We start from the raw sequence: 14,231 nt of genomic DNA, 5'->3' as shown, positions 1-14,231 counted from the left end.
TTCCGGGCAATACTGGGAGGTAAGATTAGTCAATTACTAAAACATAAGTAAATGTTCTTCAAATGATTTAGAGATTTTAAAAGTCAGACTGATACATATAAAGTTTTTTTTACAAATAGTAAGGTGTCTCAGTTTTAGTATCATTGTCTTGCCAGCTTTTTGTGGTACTCAAGGAATTTAGTAATATGTGAAAAAAGTTTAATAATATGTAAGTGACCAACAACTTAATTAATCTGGTGAATTTTGCATAGTTCTGGCTTTGAGTTTAGTGCTTTGTGTTGGTCCTGGCTCTTTTATAAAACAAGGGAACTAATTGCTGAAGTTACTGCTAAATGACATGGCTACCTTAGTTTTGTCAGACTTTAAATGGTCACAGTTACATTTTTAATGTAATAATACAAAATTGTGAGAAAACAATAAGACATAGGGGTCGATTTATCAAAGCGTCAATCTTGGCGCATTTGCTGGAGTCAATACGCTCGACAGACATCGCTGCTGCGAATCTACAATCTACGGCCTTATTTATCAACACGTCTGTCAAATACACGTGCATCAAATACAGCGCGATTAGCATTGGACTGTTGATAAATAAGAGTAATTGATGTCATGGATATACTCATCTATCAAATGATCTACCCTGAATGTCCATCAAATGAAGATAGTTTTGTCGTCTTCTTTCAACTTTATTTATACCATTTCATTCCTGTCCATGAACACACACATCTTTTTTTCCCCCATCTATTAATGTCCTTGAAATAGCTCTATTTATACCTGAACAAACAATAAATATCATAGAAATGTATGTGTATATATTATTATTTTTTTGCAAAAAGCTTCTATCTTACTGTTTATACTCAATTTGATATGATTTGTAATGCTTAAATATGTACCTATCTCAAGTACGCACATACTTGTGTGCGTACTTGAGATAGGTACTTGAGATATATGTTTTATTTCTGATATTTTTTGCAAACATATTTATATGTCATTCATCTTTTAATTTATTTTCATTCACAAATTATGCAATTTCAAGTGCTGGCCCAGTTTTTGTGCTACACCAGTGTATTGTTTCCTGATTGGAGGTTTCAAGACCAATACTACACAGGTGTTAAAGGGACATAGAATCCAAATTTTTTTCTTTCATGATTTAGAAAGTACATGCAATTTTAAACACATTTCTAATTTACTTCTGTTATCTAATTTGCTTCATTCTCTTGATATCCTTTCCTGAATAGCATATAAAGATAGGCTCAGTGGCTGCTGATTGGTGGCTGCACATAGATGCCTCGTGTGATTGGCTCACCCATGTGCATTGCTATTTCTTCAACAAAGATATCTAAAGAATGAAGCAAATTAGATAATAGAAGTAAATTGGAATGTTGTTTAAAATTGTTTTCTCTACCTGAATCATGAAAGAAAAATATTGGGTTTAGTGTCCCTTTAAAATCATGAGCTGGCCTTTTAGATTAAACCTTTAAATTCTAAAACAGTTCAAGAGAAGGAATCAAACAATGATAATCGGAAAACATTATAGAGGTGATTATAATTGCTGCTTTATCTGAATCATGCCAGTTTAACTTTATGTAGACTATGCCTTTCTGCTTAAAGGGACACGAAACCCAACATTTTTCTTGATTCAGATAGAGAATACATTTTTAAACAACTTTCCAACATACTTCTATTATTTAATTTGCTTCCTTCTCTTGTTATCATTTGCTGAAAGGTTTATCTAGGAAAGCGCTCAGGAGCAGCAAAGAACCTAGGTTCTAGCTGCTGATTGGTGGCTGCATATATTTACTGATTGTCATTGACTCACCCATGTGTTTAGTTAGAAACCAGTAGTGCATTGCTGCTCCTTCAACAAATGATGTCAAGAGAATGAAGAAAATATGATAATAGAAGTAAATTAGAAAGTTGTTTAAAATTGTATTCTCTATCTGAATCATGAAAGAAATTTTTTGGGTTTCATGTCCCTTTAAGGTTATATTGAATCAAACATCATTTGCAGATTTTATTTGATTATAATACTCTTACAAATGTTGACTAATTATGTATTTTCTGATTATTAAATTGTCTGATCTTTTTTGGTTATTTTCATGTGACAACCAATTGTTGATGATGTGAAAGCAACAGCCATTGTATGTCCTAGCAATTATAATACACAATCTAAAAAATGTCACATACAATTTTTGACAATTGATTTGATATCCTTATAACACTGTTTTTTGCGTTGTTGAAGGTCACTATATCACCTTATACATATTCCCTGCGTCATATTTATCCCAGATATGCGGTACGTGCGTCGATGAATGTTATAATCCCTTTTTTGTTGTCTCTAACAGTAACCTCTACTGTGACACCAATTCCACCAGTATGTACTGTATGTTAACTTTTGATTTGTTTATTTAATTCATCATGTGATTATGCATTTCCCAATAAAATATGGTTGATAATTGACTTATTTGGTGCTTATTAGAAGTTGGAGTATTGCGTGCAAGAAGGAGCAGAAATGTTATGAGAGTTCTTTCAACTATGGAGTAATTGTTCCATGCGTTAAACATGACGCAAAAAAATGTATTAACAAATGAAGTTATACTCTTTGGTAATCTAAATATATTATGTAATATCTAATTTGTTCTCTTTTATCCCTATATGTTTGACAGCATCTACTAGTGAAAGGAGTTCATTCCATTCACTCAAAGGATATAGACCAATTCTTTATTTCAATTTATGTAAGAACTTACCTGATAAATTAATTTATTTCATAGTGGCAAGAGTCCACAAGCTAGTGATGTATGGGATATACATTCCTACCAGGAGGGGGCACAGTTTCCCAAACCTCAAAATTCCTATAAATACACCTCCCACCTCACTCATACCTCAGTTTAATGTATAGCCAAGTAGTGAGGTGTGCAAAAAGGAGTTAAAAGCATACAAAAGAGAGAACTGGAAAAAGAATTTGCTTTATACAAAAAATCATAACCGCAAAAAAATAGGGTGGGTCTCATGGACTCTTGCCACTATGAAAGAAATGAATTTATCAGGTAAGTTCTTACATAAATTTATGTTTTCTTTCATGTAAGTGGCAAGAGTCCATGAGCTAGTGATGTATGGGATACAGGGATAGGCAAGGTGTCCGTAGACGGACACTGGTGTCCGTGACTAGCCCTTGCAGTGTCCGCCACAACCTTAGTATATGTTTTGATTGAATAATAGGAATAAAAAAAAATATGTAGTGTGAATAAATTTAGTGGCTTGTCAAGAGACTGCTAGGGATATTGGGTGATAAGTTATGGAATAACTAAAGCCTGAGTGAAATACTGGATGTGTATCTGCATCTGTATAATAACACCCAGCTATATACAAAGACACAGTAGTGACACTGGCACATGCATATAGCCAGACAAGGGTTGATTATAGGGTCAGTGGTATCTGCATCAGTATAATGACACAGTAGTGACACTGGCACATGCGTATAGCCAGACAAGGGTTGGTTATAGGGTCAGTGGTATCTGCATCAGTATAATAACACCCAGCGCTATATAATGACACAGTAGTGACACTGGCACATGCGTATAGCCAGACAAGGGTTGGTTATAGGGTCAGTGGTATCTGCATCAGTATAATAACACCCAGCGCTATATAATGACACAGTAGTGACACTGGCACATGCGTATAGCCAGAGAAGGGATGGTTATAGGGTCAATGGTATCTGCATCAGTATAATAACACCCAGCGCTATATAATGACACAGTAGTGACACTGGCACATGGGTATAGCCAGAGGAGGGCTGGTTATAGGATCAGTGGTATCTGCATCAGTATATTAACACCAAGCACTATAAAATACTGTTTTTAATTTAAAATGTACCTTGGTCTCCTTCACTAAGGTCTGTAATTTGGAAAATGTCTGCCACAGCCTTTGTCTGTGCCTATCCCTGATGGGATATAATACCAAAGATGTGGAAGTCCACGAGTCACTAGCTAGAGAGGGAGGGATAAAAAAAAAAAACAGCTTTATCCACTGAGAAATTAAATCCAAAAAAATAATTGTTTTCTTAAAAATTTAAAAAAACTCAAATCAAAGGCACTAGAATCAAACTGATACAGCTGCCTGAAGAACCTTTCTACCGAAGGCTGCTACAGAAGAAGCAAACACATCAAAATGGTAAAATTTACTAAATGTATGCATAGAAGACCAAGTTGCTGCTTTGCGAATTTGATCAACTGAAGCTTCATTCTTGAAAGCCCAAGAAGTGGCAACTGATCTAGTAGAATGAGCTGTAATTCGCTGAGGCGGAGACTGCCCCGCCTCCAAATAAGCTTTATGAATCAAAAATTTCAACCAAGATGCCAGAGAAATGGCAGAGGCTTTCTGGCCTTTCCTGGAACCAGAAAAAATAACAAATAGACTAGAAGTCTTTCTGAAATCTTTAGAAGCTTCAACATAATATTTCAAAGTTCTTACCACATCCAAAGAATGTAAAGAACTTTCAAGAGTATTCTTAGGATTAAGACACAAGGAAGGAACAACAATTTTCCTATTAATGTTGTTAGAATTCACAACTTTAGGCAAAAATTGAAACGAAGTCTGCAAAACAGCTTTATCTTGATGGAAAATCAGATAATGAGACTCACAAGAGAGAGCAGACAATTCAGAAACTCTTCTAGCAGAAGAGATAGCCAAAAAAATAACACTTTCCAAGAAAGTAATTTAATATACAGAGAATGCATAGGCTCAAAAGGAGAAGCCTGTAAAATCTTCAATACCAAATTCAGACTCCAAGGACGAGAAATAGATTTAATAACAGGTTTGATACGAGTCAAAGCCTAAACAAAACAGTGAATATCAGGAAGCTTAGCAATCTTTCTATGAAATAAGACCTTTCAAAGTATTTGCAGACAACCCTTTATCCAAACCATCCTGAAGAACTTGTAATATCCTAGAAATTCTGAAAGAATGCCAAGAATAATCATGAGTGTAACACCATGAAATATAGGTTTTTCAAACCCGATGTTAAATCTTCCTTAAAAACAGACATACAAGCCTATATCATAGTGCTAATCACTGAGTCAGAGAAACCTCTATGACTAAGCACTAAGCGTTCAATTTCCATGCCTTCAATTTTAGAGATTTGAGATCCTGTGAGCCCATGCTGGTGCTATCAGGAACACATAAGATTGTTCCATTATGATCTTGCAGCTCACCCTTGGAAGAAGAACCAGAGGCGGAAAAATGTAAGCAGGTTGGTAAAACCAAGGAACTGCTAAAGCATCCACCATCCCTGCCTGAGGATCCTTGGACCTGGAAAGGTATCTGGGAAGCTTCTTGTTTAGACGTGAGGCCATCAGATCTATTTCTGGAAGACCCCACATCTGTACAAGATGAAAAAAACACATCTGGATGGAGATACCACTCCCCTGGATGTAAAGTCTGACAGCTGAGATAATCCGCTTCCCAATTGTCAACACTTGATATGAATCGCAGAAATTTGACAAGAGTTGGAATCCGCCCAAGAAAGTATCTGAGATACTTCTTTCATTGCTGAAGGACTGCGAGTCCCTCCTTGATGATTGACATATGCCACTGTTGTGATATTGTCTTTTGAAAACTAATGTAAAGTTCTCTCTTTAATAAAGGCCATGTCTGAAGAGTTTTGAAAATAGCACCGAGTTCTAAAATATTGATTAGTAACCTCGACTCTTGAGGATTCCAAACCCCTTGTGCTGTCAGAGACCCCCAGACTGTTCCCCAACCTGTAAGACTTGCATCTGTTGAGATCACAGTCCAGGAAGGATGAACAAAAGAGGCCCCTTGAACAAAAAGGTGATGGTCTAACCACCAAGTCAGAGAGAGTTGAGTGTTGGGATTTAAGTTTATCAGTTGTGATATCTGAGTATAATCCCTGCACCATTGGTGCAGCATGCAAAGCTGTAGAGGCCTCATATGAAAACGAACACGAAGGGGATCGTGTCCGATGCTGCAGTCATGAGACCTAAAACTTCCATGCACATAGCCACTGAAGGAAATGATAGAGACTGAAGGTTTAGACAAGCTAAAACCAACTTCATTCATCTGTTGTCTGTCAGAGAAAGAGTCATGGACCCTGAATATATCTGGAAACCTAATAAGGTGACCCTTGTCTGAGGAATCAAGAAACTATTTTGTAAATTGATCCTTCAACCATGCCTTTGAAGAAACCACACTAGTTGTTTCATGTGAGATTCTGCTAAATGAAAAGATTGAGCTAGTACCAAGATATAGTCCAAATAAGGAAACACCACAATACCCTGCTCTCTGATTACAGATAGAAGGGCACTGAGAATCTTCTAGAAGATTCTTGGAGCTGTTGCTAGGCCAAACGGAAGAGCGACAAATTGGAAATGCTTGTCTAGAAAAGAGAATCTCAGAAAACGATAGTGGTCTGGATGAATCGGAATGTGAAGATAAGCATCCTGTAAGTCTATTGTGGACATGAAATGACCTTGCTGAACAAAAGGCAGAATAGTCCTTATAGTCACCATCTTGAAAGTTGGGACTCTTACAAAATGATTTAAAATTTTCAGATCCAGAATTGGTCTGAACAAATCTTCTTTCTTTGGGACAATGAACAGATTTGAATAAAAACCCAAACCCTGTTCCTGCTGAGGAACTGGAGCAATCACCCCTGAAAGATCTAGGTCTGAAACACACATGTGAAAATCCTGAGCCTTCACAGGGTTTGTTGGAACATGAGAAAGAAATAATCTTTCCATGGGAGGTCTTATTCTGAAACCTATTCGATACCCTTGAGAAACAATATCCTGAATCCACTGATTTTGAACAGAATCTGTCCAAATGTCTTGAAATAATTTCAATCTGCCCCCACCAGTTGAACTGGTTTGAGGGTCGCACCTTCATGCAGTCTTAGGGGCTGGATTTGGTTTCTTATAAGGCTTGGATTTATTCCAATTTGGAGATGGTCTTCAATTAGAACCAGAGGCCTTAGGGGAAGGAAAGGTCTTTTGTTCTCTATTCTGATGTTAGGAACGAAAACGATTGGGAGCTTTAAACTTACCCTTAGATTTCTTATCTTGGGGCAGAAAAACTCCCTTTCCCCCAGTGATAGTGGAGATAATAGAATCCAATTGAGAACCAAATAAATTATTACCCTGAAACGATAGATATATTAATCTAGATTTAGACACCATGTCTGCATTCCAAGATTTAAGCCATAAAGCTCTTCTAGTAAGAATAGCTAAAGACATAGATTTAAAAATCAATCTTAATGACATCAAATATAGCATCACAAATGAAATAATAATTGGATACTTGTATAGCGCACAACCTCGAACTTAATCGACTTGCGGCACTGTCAACAGGTATTATTATTTCCCAAATTAATGGTACTCATTTTACTGTAACAGTGCATTAACACAATGAGCTATCTGTCCGGCTTAGCATGTTGAAGTAAAAGAACAATGCTAGACAATTCAGGATCTGATAACTGCTGTGCTAAACTGTCCAACCAAAAAGTTAAAGCACCAGCAACATCAGCCATAGAAATAGCAGGTCTAAGAATATAGCCAGTATGTAAACATGCTCTTCTAAGATAAGATTCAATATTCCTATCTAAAGGTTCCTTAAAGGAAGTACTATCTTCCATAGGAATAGTAGTACATTTGGTAAGAGTGGAAATAGCCCCATCAACCTTAGGGACTTTTTCCCAAAACTCTAAATTAGCCACAGGTAGAGGATATAGCTTCTTAAACCTAGAATAAGGGTTAAAAGAAGTGCCAGGCTTAGACCATTCCTTAGTAATCATATTAGAGATAGCATCTGGAATAGGAAAAACTTCAGGAGTAACCTCAGAAGTTTTAAAAACAAAATTCAAATGTTTGCTAGCTTTGTTATCAAGAGGACTAGACTCCTCAATACCCAAAGTAAACAATACTTCCTTTAATAAAGAACGAATATATTCAATCTTAAAAAGAAAAGTAGATTTGTCAATTTTAGTCTCTGAAGCAGGATCCTCTGAGCCAGAGAAATCCTCATCACAGAAGATACTTCAGTATGCTGTCGATCAATACAAATTTCATCAGATTTATGAGAAATTTGGAAAGACCTTTTACGTTTATTTGAAGGCAGAATAGCAGTCATAGCCTTCTCTATGGCTGCAGCAATATCATGTACATTAGACTGTGAAGGAATAACATTAGATGTATTTGTACTTATAGAAACATTATCAGCATGTGATAATTTATCTTAACAAGTGCCACATATTTGAGCTGAAGAAGTAAGATTAGCTAATTTAAAACAAACACACTTAGGTTTGGTAGAATTGTGTTCAGGCAGCTTAGCTCCTATAGTAACATCAGAGGCAGGATCAGTTTGAGACATCTTGCAAAATGTAACAAAAAATAAAAAATAACATTTAAACAAAATATCCAATTTCCTCAAAATAGCAGTTTCAGGAATTGGAAAAAATGCTTATGATAAAATTCTTATACAAAAGTAAAATCAAAAGCAAACATCATAGCCCTCTATAAACAAATGAGAGCAGTGAGCAAAAGAGGGAGAGACTTAATATAACAAATTTTGGTGCCAAGAATGACGCAAACAAAGATGACGCAAATGCAGAGGAAAAAACTTTTGGCGCCAAAGCTAACAAAATGAAATGAGGCAACAGTCAATAAAGACGGAAGAAATTACGCAACTCGTGTCACGACAAATGACGCAATAAATAGTAGCATTTTGAGTCATCGCAAGCCTAGTTAGCCAACAACATTTTTGGAAAACAGACTCCAAGTTACAACTAATTGGAACCCCAGGTAAGAAAAAATACCTAAAATCTCCCATAAACATAATTTCCATTCTGAAACTGTTAGACTGCAAAGGGAAATACACAGACCTGACTCATGGAAAATATATGCAACATACATTAAAAACTTTATAATATAAAGTGCCAAACATAGCTGAGAGTGTCTTAAAAAAATTATATATACTTACCAGAAGACACCCATCCACATATAGCAGACGGCCAAACCAGTACTGAAACATATCAGCAGAGGTAATGGTAGAGGAGTATAATGTCGATCTGTAAAGGGAGGCAGCAGATGAATCCCTGTGACCGATATACGGAGAGCCTTAGAATAGATTTCCCATAGGTGAAAACATGGTGTCATCAGGCAATACTCCCTTCACATCCCTCAGACAAACTCTGTACTTTGAGAGGAATTTGGGCTTTAAAATGCTTAGAAGCGCCTATCACAGAAGAAAATCAAGCACATCTTGCTTCACCACCTCCACAGGAGGCAAAGTTTGTAAAACTGAGGTATGAGTGAGGTGGGAGGTGTATTTATAGGCATTTTGAGGTTTGGAACATTTTGCCCCCTCCTGGTAGGAATGTATATCCCATACGTCACTGGCTCATGGACTCTTGCCACTTACATTGAAGAAATACTTTTGGCACTCTTATGCGTCCTTGTTGACGTCTACTTGTGCAGCCTGTTGCTGGTTTATTAATTGCCCCCTTCTGCGTCTAAAAGGTCAGGGACTGTGTTCCTTTCTTTCATTCCTGTATAAATAATTTGTCCCCTTGCTTTGTAATGAACTCTAGAGAGATGAAACATAACCCATAAGTAGGGTAACATCTCCCTTCTTGATTTTATTTAGTAATAAGGGCAGATCTTAATATATTTTATCACAAAAGGTTAAAGGAACATTAAACATTTTTATTATATTTCATTATTCAGATAGTTCATTAATATCCTCAGCTTCATAAAAGTATTGCAAATTTAGAAATATTCTGCATGTTCATTGTTAACTGTCTGCGATGACAAACAGCATAGAACAAAACCTTTTCAGACTCCCATTGATTTCTATGGCATTCACTGCCTCAGAGGTGGCAGTTTGAAGGATAGGTAAGCTGCGTCGGAATAGACGCAAGCATACATGTTGAATGTTTGATAGATTGGCGAGAGGGTCAAATAGAGTCGAATGTGAAGGCGGATCATCAGTAATACGCTCGGATTTAGTTGAATGTGAATGCGGATGATCAGTATTACGCGCGAATAACACAAGCAACGATTTGCATCGGATTGATCTCGCGGGAGCGTATATTATGTCAAACATTTCAACATTGACGCTGTGTTAACTACGGCGGATCAACTTGGCGTCTAATTTGATGCAGACTTCCAGCGCATTCACAGTTGAAGCTTTGATAAATCGGCCCCATAGACTTAAAGAAAGCAAAAACTGATGTGCAGTAAAGGTTTACATTAATATAATAGTGTCCAATTAATTTAATTTTTTTTAATTAAATACCACGTTCAAATATTTTTCTGGCAAATATTACTTTTGATGAAAAGTGCCCTTTATGTTTATAAATTTATTTTGAATAAAAAAATACAATAAAAGGCATAAAACAGATTTGCACACGCCCCTTATTGCTGCTGCGAGTCGTGATTCACTCCATTATAAATAATGGAGCAGCATCTATTTTATAACCATGCACTTTAACATATACAAAAAAAAAAAAATAGTTTAAGAAAAAAAAAATAATAATAGTAATAATAATAATAATAATAATAATAATAATAAAAAACAACTCATTACCTTTGAAATAGCGAAACATGACAGGGGCTAAATCGTTTTTATGAATTCTAAATGCTGGGCCGAGGTGTAGGTGAAAATCCAGACCACATCCCCAGAATGCACTGGAACACCTACAGCCCCTTGTAACAACTCACATTCTATCCATTGAGATGACATTACCAAACCAGATAAGTGAATACTTTACAGTTACAAACATTTAGACCGAGTTTACATAGTTGCTAATAATAGGTGTAAAACATTAAAAATATCGCTTCACAAAATTCCTCATTGGCTTTCGTTTTGCACACAGTTTGAATACTTTTGTATTACGTTACTAGCTTGTGAAAGCTCACCAGGTGATAACAATAAAATGGGTCTTTTCATCATGTTTGCAAGTATTCCCAGTCTCATCAGCCTCTGCGTAGCAGGTCGTGCACAATTTACTTATACAGTACATATAAACATACTGGCACTTCTTCTGCCTTTATAGATTAAACCATTTACACTGCAATGGGGGACACAAAGGATAGAGATCAAGTAAACAGACTCCCACATTATGTTATTTTCAAAAAGTTAGAAATATATGTTGGGGTCTGGCGGACATGATACGCTGCTGAATGCTGAATTCCGCCCCCTGCAGATTCGCAGCCAATCGGCCGATAGCAGGGTGTCAATCAACCCGATCGTATTCGATCGGGTGGATTTCTGTCCGCTGCTTCAGAGTATTATATAGTATGTTGATATTGGGTTGTAAATCATTTTTTGTGATTGTAATTTACAGTACTTTTTGTCTTTTTAAGTGGGATTTCTATTGGGATTTAACCATTTGTCATTCCGTCATGTTTATTACCCACCGAGATCTTTTGCATTGTGTTTTAAATCATTGCGATTTACAATAACGAAAACTATGTATCGCTGTCCAGGTTTGGAACTTTTGTCAATATTTTAAGCATTATAACTTAGCGGTTTTACGATTGACAGTATGAGAACCATTATAATCCTGTTATAGAAGGTGATATCAGTTGCTCCAATTTATAGATGAAAATCTCAACAAACTGGAAAATATGTTTTCTCTATGAATGAAAACTTTTGAAAAATATACTTTTAAAATATTAAAAGTGAATGTGCCCAGTAATCTTTTTGGGAGACATACATTAAGTTTTGGCCATAGTTCAGTGAATTTCAAATATGATATTGCCTTTATAGAGAGGCAACCTCATAAGCGTCTATTAAAGGGATAAACAAATTGTTTCTAATTGTGCTTTGTTCCTATGATATTCTTTGTTGAAGAGATACCTAGGTAGCTGTCTGGAACACTATATGGCAGGAAATAGTGCTGCCATCTAGTGCTCTTGCAAATGGACAACTTTCTTGCAAAACTGCTGCCATATAGTGCTCTAGACATACTCCTGAGCTTTTTGCAACAAAAGATACAAAGAGAACAAAGCAAATGTGATAATAGAAGTAAATTAGAAAGTTGTTTAAAATAGTAGGCTCTGTCTGAATCATGAAAGACAAATGTGGGCTTTTGTGTGGGTCATTGTAGAATGTTTGTCATGGTGCTGCAGTTTTCAATGTTAAATTACAGGAAAACCAGGCAAAATAAATAAGAAAAGTATACTGAATTTTTTATATTTTTGTTTTGTTTATTGTGCATTATGAAACATTTTATTTTGAATTTTATATATAATACATTAATATCTGTGCACAAAGTTTGGAGCATTTCTAAGTGACAAAGATATATGTAAATAATGCCTGTAGAAGTGCAAAACCAGATACCAACGTTGTTCTTTCAAACTACAATAAAGCCTTGAGCCTCTCTGAGAGGAGTATGGGCATATGTAGATATGGTTTACTTTCAGCTAGAAAATCTGGAGGGTATATTGTGTTCTCCACTCTCTATTCCCCTTTTCCCCATGTGCTGGTAATTCACTATTGTATCTGATTCTTTGAGTCTTGTTTGGCAAATTGAATGTTCAATGCGTGTGTCTTTCCTCAATAAAAGTTATTAAAAACTTTAGTATCCTCAGTAAAAATCTGCATTTTTTTTAATGTAAAAAAACAAACGACAAAAAACAAACAAACAACCAAATACAAACACTCATTCTGTTGTAGTTTCACAGTTATTAGGTGATCATTCAGATAGATGTTTTTCAAAATAATATGTTGCCACCTAGTGGTGGAATTGTTGTTAAATGTCATTTTGTCTGCTAGATGTGGCTGCAAAACCTTGTTGCAAGCAAATGCAACAATGTATAATAGCATAAGAAAAAAACTATGCATCTATACACATAAATATATATTTATTATATCTTATTACTATTATTATTAATACTGTACTCTTATTTGTGTTACCTTTTTTTTTTTTTTTACAAATGTACTGTTCTAAATGCAGTTATTTGATACAGTGCTTCTCAATTCCATATTTGCAGGATTACCTTGGGTGAGAGCAGGTTAATACCCATGCTTACTGATCAGCTAATTATTTGCCCGTGCTCACATATCCTGAATTATCTGACCTGTTAGTTTGCCCTGAGAGCTGGAATTGAACAACACTGATGTAATTACATTTTCTGGAATGTAGTTTTTGTTATAAAGTTATTAAGATAAAGTGTGCATATAGGCTAATGTGCATATAATGCCTCTGATATAGTAATCAGCAGTGTAGATTCACTAACAACCTTTTACAGACTCCCTACTTTGTTCTCTAGAGCTCATTCAGCCCAAAAAGGAGGGTGTGTGATCTTTAGTGAATATGATCCATAGCAAAATATAATGGAGAGGCTAGAAAACCTGTGACTCTTAGTGTGAATTAGAGAAGAAAGCTCACAAATAGATCTATACAACTGACAAATTACTACAGCTACAATAAATAACAAACAATAGGACATTAATCTTTCACACTAGACTATTCTAGATATTACTGTAGAACTGTATGCAAAGTAAATACATAATCTGCTATGTAAATCCAATGGTATTCCTAACGAATCTTTTTTCTACAGCTCCCAGCTAATGCACCAAGCTGTTGTGGGATATTACAAAGATCTCTACATATTTCCACCAGACATTAGTAAGTTCCTATTACCAATATCAGAGCCTATTTTATATATATTTGAATCATTTGGTTTCTCTTTCTCCAGCATTTTCATGATCACATTTGTTTTTTCATTGCCCAGATCTGCAAAATAAAAGCTCTTTCTATAACTCTCCCTTCTGGACCCAAAGCCAGCAAGTTCTGTTCTATGTAAATTGAGTCATAGGGGTCCGTTTATCATTGTGCGGACGGACATGATCCGCTATCGGCATTTATCATTGTGCGGACGGACATGATCCGCTATCGGCATTTATCATTGCACCAGCAGTTCTTGTAAACTGCTGGTGCAACGCCCTCCCCCCTGCAAATTCACGGCCAATCGCCAGCAGGGGGTGTCAATCAACCCAATCGTATTGGATCGGGTTGATTTTGGGCGAAGTCTGTCCGCCGCCTCAGAGCAGGCGGACAGGTTATGGAGCAGCTGTCTTTAGACGCCTGCTTCATAACTTGTGTTTCTGGCGAGCTTGATAAATAGACCCCATACTATACAGCTAGTCAGAGACTGTAACTGCAGGACATTAATTATGTGTTTAATCCATTTGAAATGGCTTAAAAAGATATG

At 36.1% G+C, this 14,231-nt stretch overlaps 1 protein-coding gene across 3 annotated transcripts in view; it reads left to right on the top strand.

Moving 5' to 3' along the window:
• SNX22 (sorting nexin 22) overlaps nucleotides 1–14,231 on the top strand; it is a 173,644-nt gene that overhangs the window by 102,272 nt on the left and 57,141 nt on the right. For all 3 annotated transcript variants that reach the window (XM_053717382.1, XM_053717380.1, XM_053717381.1), the window contains exon 6: nucleotides 13,578–13,645. In XM_053717382.1, the coding sequence (XP_053573357.1) occupies nucleotides 13,578–13,645 (68 nt within the window). The remainder of the gene's footprint in view (nucleotides 1–13,577; nucleotides 13,646–14,231) is intronic.

The sequence above is a fragment of the Bombina bombina genome, chromosome 6, assembly GCF_027579735.1.
Source record: "Bombina bombina isolate aBomBom1 chromosome 6, aBomBom1.pri, whole genome shotgun sequence".
Lineage (NCBI taxonomy): Eukaryota > Metazoa > Chordata > Amphibia > Anura > Bombinatoridae > Bombina > Bombina bombina.
Note: the sequence above shows the minus strand (reverse complement) of the source record. Positions and strands in the feature narration are given on the sequence as shown.